At 39.0% G+C, this 11690-nt stretch overlaps 3 protein-coding genes across 4 annotated transcripts; 1 reads left to right on the top strand and 2 right to left on the bottom strand.

Annotated features, from left to right (window-relative positions):
- The first annotated feature begins 166 nt into the window (after positions 1-166).
- Positions 167-4648, top strand: LOC106347151 (AP-4 complex subunit epsilon). The gene is made up of 10 exons (XM_013786645.3): positions 167-1075; positions 1194-1409; positions 1488-1598; positions 1682-1879; positions 1964-2095; positions 2327-2383; positions 2465-2581; positions 2912-2989; positions 3073-3216; positions 3297-4648. The coding sequence occupies exons 1-10, from the start codon at positions 287-289 to the stop codon at positions 4287-4289; spliced, it is 2835 nt and encodes a 944-aa protein (XP_013642099.1). The 5' UTR covers positions 167-286; the 3' UTR covers positions 4290-4648.
- A 212-nt stretch (positions 4649-4860) lies between these two features.
- LOC106347153 (GDT1-like protein 4) lies at positions 4861-6971 on the bottom strand. Its single transcript, XM_013786647.3, has 12 exons — positions 6815-6971; positions 6657-6725; positions 6434-6493; positions 6307-6354; positions 6059-6150; positions 5937-5973; positions 5790-5840; positions 5636-5704; positions 5487-5531; positions 5352-5413; positions 5201-5273; positions 4861-5129 (listed from the first exon to the last, which is right to left on the bottom strand). The coding sequence occupies exons 1-12, from the start codon at positions 6830-6832 to the stop codon at positions 5061-5063; spliced, it is 693 nt and encodes a 230-aa protein (XP_013642101.1). The 5' UTR covers positions 6833-6971; the 3' UTR covers positions 4861-5060.
- Positions 6972-7805: 834 nt separating this feature from the next.
- LOC106351539 (serine/threonine-protein phosphatase 2A 65 kDa regulatory subunit A alpha isoform-like) lies at positions 7806-11225 on the bottom strand. Of its 2 annotated transcripts, none has more exons than XM_013791327.3 (13): positions 11106-11225; positions 10408-10831; positions 10083-10329; positions 9815-9927; positions 9631-9710; positions 9383-9524; positions 9198-9278; positions 9008-9112; positions 8730-8912; positions 8554-8646; positions 8334-8473; positions 8180-8246; positions 7806-8092 (listed from the first exon to the last, which is right to left on the bottom strand). In XM_013791327.3, the coding sequence occupies exons 2-13, from the start codon at positions 10798-10800 to the stop codon at positions 7970-7972; spliced, it is 1767 nt and encodes a 588-aa protein (XP_013646781.1). In that variant the 5' UTR covers positions 10801-10831; positions 11106-11225; the 3' UTR covers positions 7806-7969. The 2 variants fall into 2 exon arrangements, with proteins under 2 accessions (XP_013646781.1, XP_022546709.1); XM_022690988.2 differs by having other exon boundaries at positions 10408-10812; positions 11106-11181.
- Between the last annotated feature and the right edge of the window lie 465 nt (positions 11226-11690).

Raw genomic sequence — 11690 nt, 5'->3', positions numbered from 1 at the left:
GTATTGGTGTATTAGGGTATTTAGACATAGAATGAATTATAATTTGTTTGAAAGTTATACAGCCAAATTTCCCTTTTTTATTTGTTGGTTTTGTAAAATAAAAATCAAATTCTGGTTAAGAGAGTGTTGGTTTAGCTATCGAAAGACCACCTGGTTTACTAATTAAAAAAAAAAAAAATCTCCCCTCACATTTTTTCCACCTTCCAGATCTGAGCTGAGCTCACCGAACGCTCACGGGGAAGGGAAGGGAAGGAGAGGAAGAAGAAGCCTAACAATCCAATCGAGAATGGAGCAGCTGAAGACAATCGGGAGAGAGCTAGCGATGGGGTCGCAAGGAGGCTTCGGCCAGTCGAAAGAGTTTCTCGATCTGGTCAAATCGATCGGCGAGTCACGATCCAAAGCCGAGGAAGACCGCATCGTCCTCAGCGAGATCGACATACTCAAACGTAAGCTCCTAGAGCCAGACGTCCCCAAGAGGAAGATGAAAGAGTACATCATCCGCCTCGTCTACATCGAGATGCTAGGCCACGACGCTTCCTTCGGCTACATCCACGCCGTCAAGATGACTCACGACGATAACCTCCTCCTCAAGCGCACCGGCTACTTAGCCGTCACGCTCTTCCTCGACGAGGATCACGATCTCATCATCCTCATCGTCAACACGATTCAGAAAGATCTCAGATCGGATAACTACCTCGTTGTTTGCGCGGCGCTTAACGCTGTTTGTAGGTTGATTAACGAGGAGACGATCCCGGCGGTTTTGCCTCAGGTGGTGGATTTGCTTAATCACGGGAAAGAAGCTGTGAGGAAGAAAGCGATCATGGCTTTGCATAGGTTTCATAGGAAGTCTCCGTCTTCGGTTTCGCATTTGGTTTCCAATTTCAGGAGGAAGTTGTGTGATAGTGATCCGGGAGTGATGGGCGCTACGCTTTGCCCTCTCTTTGATCTCATTAGCGAAGATGTTGCTTCGTATAAGGATTTAGTCAGTAGCTTCGTAGGCATTCTTAAACAGGTCACTGAGAGAAAGTTGCCAAAGAGTTACGATTACCATCAAATGCCTGCACCTTTCATCCAGGTTCGCCTTCATATGTGTGCCCTGAGATTTTGGGGGTTGCAGGCGATTTAGTAAAGATTTCAATACAAAAATATATATATTTTTTGTAATTGCTGACATCAAGTTTTGTCACTTTTAGATCAAGTTGCTGAAGATAATGGCGCTGCTGAGTAGTGGTGATAAGAGTGCGAGTGAAATGATGTACATGGTGCTTGGAGATTTGTTTAGAAAGTGTGATTCATCTACCAATATAGGGAATGCCATCCTTTATGAGTGTATTCGATGTATCTCTTGTATCATTCCAAGTCCCAAGCTGTTAGAAGATGCTGCTGAGGCTATCTCCAAGTTTTTAAAGGTTTTGTGTTTCTCTGACATGTATGTGTATATCGTGTGATGATTGTGTCTAAATCGCTGTGGTGATAACTATTTGTAGAGTGATAGTCACAATCTAAAATACATGGGGATTGATGGTCTTGGTCGATTGATTAAAATAAGCTCTGACATTGCTGAGCAGCACCAACTTGCTGTGATTGATTGTTTGGAGGTGAGCAGCTATAAAGAACACTTCGTTTAGTTGTTTGTTTTCGTGTCAGCACTGATGTTTCTTTTGCTGCTACTTTCCAACAGGATCCAGATGATACACTAAAGAGGAAAACTTTTGAATTGTTGTACAAAATGACCAAGTCCTCTAATGTAGAAGTGATAGTAGACCGAATGATTGATTACATGATTAGTATCAATGATAATCATTACAAAACTGAGATAGCATCTCGCTGTGTTGAGTTGGCTGAACAATTCGCTCCAAGCAATCAATGGTTTATCCAGGTACAAGCCGACCTCCCTTGGACACTGCCTACTTATTATACTTTTGTTTTGGTTGACAGAAATTTAAAATTGCTCATACTGCAGATCATGAACAAAGTCTTCGAGCATGCAGGAGATTTGGTGAATATTAAGGTTGCACATAATCTGATGCGTTTGATTGCTGAAGGATTTGGAGAGGACGATGACGATGCAGACAACAAGCTTAGATTATCAGCTGTATGTTGTTCATTACATTTGTGTTCGTTCTGCTTTTGTTTATAAAGAGATTGGTGTTCTAGTTTTGGTGATATATGGACTCCTCTTAAACATAAATGAGTTGGTAACTCAAATGGTAATCTTAAAGTTAGGAGTAACTCTGATCATCTGTCTTACTTCCAGGTTTTATTTCGTTGGTTTAGATACTCTGTTTTTCGTATTGTGCTTATGAGTGTGCTTTTCTTGACGCAGGTAGAATCGTACTTGCAGATTATCAGCGAGCCAAAGCTTCCATCCCTGTTTCTTCAGGTCGATTTTGTTTTCTGACCTCTCCACTTGCCTTTGTGCACATCAAATCTATGCTTCTTAAGTTTTGGGTTTAATATCCAGGTCATTTCTTGGGTGTTGGGAGAATATGGCACAGCTGACGGGAAGTATTCTGCCTCTTATATAAGTGGAAAGCTGTGCGATGTGGCTGATGCATACTCAAGTGACGAAACTGTTAAGGTAGCTCCGCTGCATTCAAATATGATGCACCTATAAACCTTTGCCTGCTTAGTTGTTTTTCCTGTAGTGTAGCTTCTTGCTAGATTCGAGTTCTCTTTGAGATCTCGGTTAATGTTAGCTTCATAGGGAAAACATAGTGAAGACTGAATGCATTGCAAATGTGACGAACCCATTGCATGCTAACTCGTCAATCTACAACTTTCTTATTTATAGATGTCTGGTGAAGGATTCTTTACTAGTACATGTACATACGAGTGATGATATTACATCTTACCGCAATCCATTTTTTTCTGATTGAAAGGTGGTAATTGTTTTCTGTCCTCTTTGAAGGGATATGCTGTTACTGCACTAATGAAGATTTATGCATTTGAAATTGCATCTTGGAGAAAGGTGGATGTTCTGCCAGAGGTCTGTATCTTTAGACGTTTCTGGTATCGAGAACACGATCTATACCCTGCTTTGTCATGGACTGATTAGTTTTATTAATGCAGTGCCAATCTTTGATCGAGGAGCTACTTGCTTCACATTCAACAGATCTGCAGCAACGTGCATATGAACTTCAGGCTCTCCTTGCACTAGATGCCCGTGCTGTGGAGAGTATACTACCTTTAGATGCTAGTTGCGAGGACATCGAGGTAACCTTTTCTCTTCATGCATATTCCCTTGTAACGTGGATTTCTTGAATCTTAGTCCTTTTTTCTTCTTCTGAATTTAGGTTGATAAGGATCTTTCATTTCTCAATGGCTACATCCAACAAGCTATTGAGAGTGGAGCGCAACCATATGTTTCTGAGAGAGAGCGCTCAGGAGGAATGTTTGAAACAACCGATTACCATTCTCAAGATCACCATGAAGTTACATCTCATGCTCTCAGATTCGAAGCCTATGAACTTCCAAAGCCATCAGTACCATCACAAGCTTCGGCCGCGCTTGTGCCAGTACCCGAGCCTTCTTATTATAGCGAGCCACACCAGCCAATTTCAACTTCTTCTTCCGTGTCTGAACGAGAGTCATCAGAAATCAAGCTGAGACTCGATGGAGTTAAACAAAAATGGGGTAGACCCAGCTATCAGTCGTCCACATCCGCTTCTTCTTCTACTCCTCCGCAAGCAGCAAATGGTACCAGTATTCGCTCGGATGGTGGTGGAGTTGCCTCCTCATCTAGCTCAAAACCTCGAAGCAGTTATGAATCAAAGAAACCGGAAATCGATCCTGAGAAACAGAGACTCGCAGCATCCTTGTTTGGTGGATCATCATCATCGTCAAGATCTGATAGAAAGTCATCTTCTGGTGGTCACAAACCCGCAAAAGGAACAGCTAACAAACCTGCAACCGTCCCTAAGGAAAATCCAATCCCGGTACCAGACTTGCTCGACTTTGACGAGCCAACTGGCACAAGTGATGTTGCAGCGACGGATCCTTTTAAAGAGTTGGAAGGGCTTATGGAGTCTTCAAGCCAAGATGGTGGAGGTTCAACCGATGTGATGGGACTATACTCAACAGATGCAAGTGCACCTGTGAAGACAACCACAAGTGTTGACTCTCTCTTATCAGAGCTGTCTGATAGCTCCAGAGGTACATATCATCAATCTCAAACCACAAAAGGACCAAACTCAAAGGAAGCTCTGGAGAAAGATGCTCTTGTTAGACAGATGGGTGTGAACCCAACAAGTCAGAACCCTACACTGTTCAAAGATCTCCTCGGCTAGCAGAACCATTCTCCAAACCAAACCATCCATTGACTCACATAATGATCATCATCATCAACATCGCCCCCACGTTCCCGTATTTGGTTAATGCGTTGTGGAATTTGTTGGTATTGCTTCTGATACACATTCTCAAGTCTCAACATCGCCACATTCGCATATATTTCTGATGCTTGGGGATTAGTAGCGTTTCTGATTTTAAGAACAGGCTTTTTGTTGTATCTATGTTCCTTGGAGATTTTTTTTGTTTTCAATGGTTTCTCTTTTTTGTTTTTTTTGGAGTATACAGTGAATGGTTACCGTACGGCTGTTGGATTTTGGAGCTTCTCTTGTTTGTGTCTATAGAAGAACATTTGGCATTATAGTAGGCGTGATGGATACAAAGTTATTACAAGCTAAGCTCTGTACTGAAAATGTTTCTCGCACCTTTTTGGTATGCACTTGGTTGTTTTTATTTTTCACCACGTCAAATCAAATTCAGGAACGCTGTTACTTCTATCATTTTGGATTTCTCTTCGTTTGCATTCACATACCAACTTCAAAATCAATCACATAAATTCATTGAAACAAAAAAAAGGGAACGTCAACTTTATTGAAGTCTGTTTAAGCCTGTTTAAATGTATTTCTTGTAACTGTAGATAAGATTTGTTTTCTGTAAGTAACTTGTGTAAAACATGTAATATCAAGTATTAAATCATCTAAGAAACTATAGTGTACTGATGCTCCTTTTTCATCATCATCATCTGCACTACAGCAAACAAACAAAACTAGGCCTCACTCAACAGAAGTGAGAAACGATTGGATGCCAAAAATAATGAAAAGCATTCCACCAGAAAGAGCAACCTGCAACAACAACACCATTAGACCCGAGTTAAGTTCTGTTGTTTCGAATGTAGAAAAGGATGTTCTCTTACTATTCTTTCGGATATTTGAGAAGCTAAGCTCTTTCCTCCAATCACAGCAGCAGTGGTGCACAATAGCTGTGCTCTGTCTAGGCACAAGATTAGTCAGCAACATTGCTTTCAAACACAAAACGACTCTAGTGGTTTTACAGTGAAAACTTACACAATTCCGCCAAGGACCACCCCAAACGGATTTTCATCTGCGGCTAAACCAATTGTAGCAAGCTGTTTAAAAGGAAGAAGTTATGGTGAGTATTTAAATATTGAGTCAGTTAATCGAGTAAGTGAGGAGCTAAACCTGACTCTTGTCACCAAATTCACCAAAGAAATTAATCGAAAATGCCTGCAAGAAGAGATGGAGATACAAACACATGAAACAAATTTCAGAAAGGTTTATTGCTTTTTTTTTTTGAGAGAGAAGATTCTGAGAGGCTCTTAAGTTCTTACCTTGAGAAAGATTGGAGAGAAGAATTGTGTGAGGAATGGCCTGTTCTGCTTTTTGTTTTCATCTTCAATCTACAATGACAAGAGATGATTTTGTGAAAACATAGCGCATAAAATCAGTCTGTGTAATCTTGGGTTTTTTTTTTTAGTTCCATACCTTACTGTTGTTATCTTTTGTAGCTTTACCATTAGCCTTCAAATCAGAATCCTGTGATAATACACACACACACACAAGAGAGAGTCAAACCACAAACGCATATATCTAAAAAATGAGAATGAGAGCGTGAGGAAAGACAAAACAGACCAGTTCTGCTTCGACTTCAGCCAATTCTTCTGATTCCCTGCCAAGCAAAGAAAAAATCAATAATCTTGGATGTCAAATATTGATCCTCATGACATCAAAAACTGATGAAAGAAAACTATTACCCTCCTCCTTGTTTAAAACCGTCCCACAAAGACCATAGCCCGAAACCAAAGAACAACAATGTCGTTATGTGATGAGTCCACTTGCGAGAGATCTGCAAAAAAAAGAGAGGGTTCGAATCAGCATTTAGTAAAAAAGATTGAAAATGTCCCTCACAAAAGGGAACTAGTAAGAAAAAAAAACTAAATCAAACTACAATCTGAGCAGGTGCAAGCAAAACAAAAAAGTAGTACAGAAGGCAAAAACCTACCAGATTAGGAGCAGCCCATCCAACAGTAGCAGAGAGGATAGTCATGACCTAAGAATGAGCAAAGGACATGAGCTTCCAAAAAATATCACTGAAACCAACAAAGTCAAACTGAGTCAAGAAAACGTACAATAAGAGCGGACACACAACCAGCCAACACAAGTCTCCTCGGATAACGCATCGCCAATATCTGTTTGAAAGAACAAAAGGATGTCAACATAAAAAAAGGAAGAGTAATTCCAATCTTCACTCAATTTCAAATGTTGACTTTAAACTAGAAAGAGGCAAATCCGACAGAAAAGCCATTGACTTTAAACACTCCAAGCAAAAGCAAAGATGAACACAAAACTTACGGCAGCAGCGAAAAACGTCTTGTCGCCAATCTCCGATACAAAAGTCATCGCCAGTGACTTGGTAAAACCCTAAATAAAATATAAAAATAAAACCTAAAGATTAACCATCCGACAGAGAAAACAAAAAAAAACAATCGACAGATATCTTTTGACTGTACCTGCAAAACCGAGCTCATGGCTTCCGAATCAGCTTCAAACTCCGAAAACTTGCAGCTGATACAGGAGTGAAAAAGATGAATGCTTTTTTATTTTTCTTTTGGGGGTGAATTTGATTCGATTCGATTCGGATTCTTTAGCCCTTGAGATCTTGCCACCTGGAACGATAAATATTGTGTGGGACCCAAGAAACCTAACTAGAGTTCAGAAAGATGCTAAAAATAAATGTGTTGTTCCTTGGGTTTCGTCACTGTGGATATATATGCCTTTTACTGCGCATCACCGATAAAGACGTCACATCAGAATATATATATAAATGTGTTCTCAACAGAACTTGCAAGTTTTTGTCCCCCTGCCTCAAAACTGATTGGTGAAGATTAAGACTAATTACTCCTTCTGGTGAGCTAGAGGTTCTAGATAGTATTACCATAGCACAGCGCATGTCCCTTTTTTTTCTTTTTGTTGTCAAAATCATGGTTATAAGTTGTGGACGATGTGCTTGATCAAAACGTAGCAATCCACTTCCCTTATACCACTCGAGTTGAATTTGATTTTGTTGAAAGGAAATCTATAAGAGTCCGACTATTGATCATTCTAGAAACAAGAAGAACAAATATGAAAGAAAGTAAAGAATAAAATAGTAAGAATGAAAAGAAATAATTGTTCATAAGAATTATTTTGTTTTTTATTTCTCTAAGAAAAAAAAAATGAGAGAAAAAATTATTCCTTGTAAATAATAATTTTTTTTTAAAACATATAAAAAATGCATTATTCTCCATCATTCTTTGGTCACCACCATTCATACCCTAAGCCAAACTAAGCCCTTTCTAGGTAAACTAAGAAGAATGTATTGGAAACAAAGGCATTTAACACAGAGAAAATAAACTAAGGAATACAATTTTACTATAGATATATAAAATGCAGTTCATACCCAAGCAACCATACTAGCGTTTTACATCAATAAACCAGCGAGATAGCAGACAGCACAAATAATAGGATTAAAAGATTATATATCACTAATATATAAATGCAGTTCATAGCCAGCCAGCAATCGAAAATGGCGTTTTACACAAACAAACCAAGGTAATATGCAAAGAACACAAATAATATTCAGGATTAAAGATTATACATCACTAATACATTTGAAAAACAAAAAATCAGGATTGTGCCACTGCGGCACCGTCAATGGAACGAAGGGCTTGGTTTGCAAAATATCGAACATCAACATCAGGGTCCTCGCTCAGGTCCACCAAACACTGACGTATTGTTTTCTCCACCACCTACAATTTTTTTGAGACAACCAAAGTTCAACAACCTGCACTATATATTCGATGCAATTGTGTTATATTTTTAATCTCTCATCTTACTGATTGGTCGACTATGGGGATGAGGGATTGCAGAAGTTTTGCAACATTGAACTTGACGTTTGGAACTCTGCAGAGATTATTAGCACAACAAACACGTTAAAAACTATGATGCTTTCTTGAAGAAGTTAGCCAAAGTCATCTCTAATGTTTTTACCTGTCTTTTGATGCCTCAACCACCACAGGAAGAAACTTAGAGCATGTAATTTCAGATCCCATTACAGGAGCCATGAGAGATATTGCTCGTAGAACCATCATCCTATGTAGGTAGTGCGGATTGGTTACCATGTCCAGTACCTACATGAAAACAAAAGAAAAGGTCAATATGGAACTCTACATATGCAGCTCAAACAATACCGATGTTAATAAGAACAAACCTGTGGAACTATGTGCTGCATTGCCCATTCAGAACCGAACTCCTCTGCAAGGCGCTTTAGGTTGTTTGCTGCAGCTTCACGGATAGAGTAGACCTGAAAGAGGAGAAGGAGAACAAAGTCATTCTCCAGAACAAGTGGATGATTAATTAATGCCAATATCAAAGGATTCAGGCAACCTTGTCTTGCAGCCATTGCATGCAAAGGGCTCCAAGCTTGTCATCAAAGAACCCTATACCTAACTGGCTAGCCAACAGAGGAACGTATTCAATTATAGCAAGCCGAACTCTCCAGTGACGATCCTCAGCAAGCTCTACAATCGCTGGTAACAAGGATTGTGACAGCAGGTCGATCCCAATAACCTAACAGTAAAAGATATTCAGTTACAAGTTGAAAAAACAGAGAAGCAACGTAAGTAGCTTAGCTAATACATGCGAAAGAGGGATATGCAGCAAACCTGGTTGACTTGGTCTAGCTTGCTTATGATGTTGAGCCGTACATCAGGAAATTCATCTTTCAAAAGGGAAAGAAAAATTGGTAGCAGATGCTCAATGGTTGAATCCTGTATTGAAGGTTTTAGTATGTTAATATAATTACTGATAAGGTAAACATGATGTGGCAAATGTTAGCTATCTTCAGTTTCATACTTTGCCAAGGATAGGAGCCATCCCCATTATTACAGAAGCAAGAGCAGAGCGGACATGTTGAGATGAATCGGTTGATAATTCCTGCCAGACAAGAGTTGGGATAACATTATTACCATGAGTCATATGTCATCATACAACATGCTTGTTATGGTATTTGAGGAGATTCATCAATATATAGAAGGTACCTTGACACAAGGAAGGATGTGCTGAACCACAAGCTCTGGATTCAAAAGCTGGCAGAACTTGGTCACTTTACCTGCTGCTGCTATTCGCACTTCAGCCTCGTTGTCTCGTAGCAGTCCCACATATGCTGGAACCAAATCCGTCCTAAAGATTTTACAACATAAAAAAATTGTGTCAAAATATTAATATATGCCCAAACGTAAAAGTTTAAAGAATGCCATAAAGAAAACTTTTAGTAATGCTCACATACCTTGTGGAATCAGGACCCACTGCCTCACAAAGTTCATACAGCTGATTAGCAACCATGTACCGCACCCTCCAAGATTTATCCTGCTCTCACAAAACAAACCATATGTCATTAAAAAAAACATTAGGACTGCAAACTTGCAACTACCAATGCAGATAAATGAATGAAAAGCAAAAACTCTATTCACCTGAGAGAAATTAACAATAACAGGTAAAATGCGTGCAACACACTCCTGGGGTTCCAACAACTTTCCAAGAGCTGCGCAGCCTTCCACAGCCAACAGTCTAACAGAATCTTGCTCTGAAAAGAAATTTGAAGTTTAAACAAATTTAGCATGCATCAAGCCTTGCTATGTAGTTTCCAACTGCGATTTATCTACCATTGCTCTCCGGGTCTAAAGCGTTTCTAAAAGATGAGCACATATAGTAATAAGACAGAGCATATAAAGAACCTACCATCTTTAGTAAGATCATCGAACATAGTCATGATCTCACCAACCAAATAGCTAGACTCCACAGTTGTAGCAAACTTCCCCAGATTAGAAGCAGCAGCTCTTCGCACCATAGGCATATCATCTTTGCACAACTGGCTATAACTAGACCTTAACTCTGTCTTCAACACATCAGTACAACCTTGGTACGCAACATGAAACAGACCACACGCGGAAACTCTCGCTGCAAACCATTCACCAGCTGCAAGTATCTACATAAGATTAAAGCAAAATAAATTAACAAAAGGATGTGTATCTTAACGCTAAAAACTATATCTCCCCCCTACTACCTTCACAAGAGGGACGAAGGAGTCGACAAGGTCACTTTCCCTCATCTGAGAACCAATCTTGCAAAGCGAGTCCACAGCTTTCTCTCTCACGGAGGTCTCTTCAACGGTGCAGAGAGATTCAAGAGGAGGGAGAAGCACATGCGCGTGCTCGAGTCCTCCAACATAAAGGATAAAAACTCCTAGCTCCTCGGCCATTGCAAGGAGCACCTCGTCGTCATCGTCACTGTTCTCACTCAGGAAGGGGATTAACTCTTTCCTCGTGCGCTCCTCTCCAAGGGCGCGAGATATTGTGGAAAGGCGACGGATGGAGTTCAAGCGGAGCTGTATATCATCGTTCTTGAGCTCGTCAATGAGCAAAGCGATGGGATACAAGGGTTCATCCACCATGGCCATCTTTAATCCCACACAGGTTTGATCAAAGTCACTGCAATGAGAATGTAAATGTAAAGTAAGCTTATTTATCAACACGGAGCTAATGGGTTGTAAGAGAGCAAGCAATTGAGAAGGAATCAGAACAAAAGAGAGAGACTTTGGATCTCGAAGAAACGAGTTCAATTGGATCCGATAATAACCGTCACAGATTCCGAGATGAATCGGGAAATGAGAAATTCGAGAGCATTCAGCCGTTCGATTATAAGGGGAATGTGAAAGATGAGATCTTTACTATGCATTGAGAAGGAAAGTGGATGTCGTCTTACCGATCCAGGCGTGTCTAGCGAGAGAAGTGCTTCAGATTCTGAGGAGCGAGCGACAAGGAGAAATAAAATTACAAATGACAAAAGAGAAAAGAGAAAAAGAAATCTTGACAAGTACCATTTTTATCTACTATTTAGAAGTTTATTAGGACCATTTCATTAATCACATAATATGATATAATAATTAATAGGAATATTAATAATAAATTAATTTTAACTATAGATTTGAATTTTATTTTCAGTTATAACAAAATCTGTTGAGAAAAATCTAACAAAATTTTACTAAATTTTTAAATATTTTTTATTAAATATTGTATTAATTAATTTCGTAATCAAGTAATATAATGCTTTCATTTAAATAAATTATCATCTACCACTAAAACGGATTCAAATTTATTAATCATGTTAGATTTTTTTTAATACAAATAAAGTTATTAACATATGTTAAAAATTTATTTCTACAGCTATATATTTTCAAAAATCATATGTTGAAGAATATTTTTTATTTGATTATTTCAAATTATGAAAACTCAAAAACATAATAAAAAAATGTAAAATGTATAAAATAAACCCTATATTAGTAAAGTA

This window comes from Brassica napus, chromosome A9 (genome assembly GCF_020379485.1).
Source record: "Brassica napus cultivar Da-Ae chromosome A9, Da-Ae, whole genome shotgun sequence".
NCBI classification, from domain to species: Eukaryota; Viridiplantae; Streptophyta; class Magnoliopsida; order Brassicales; family Brassicaceae; genus Brassica; species Brassica napus.
The sequence above is the reverse complement of the archived record's forward strand: the minus strand, read 5'-3'. Positions and strand labels throughout refer to the sequence as shown.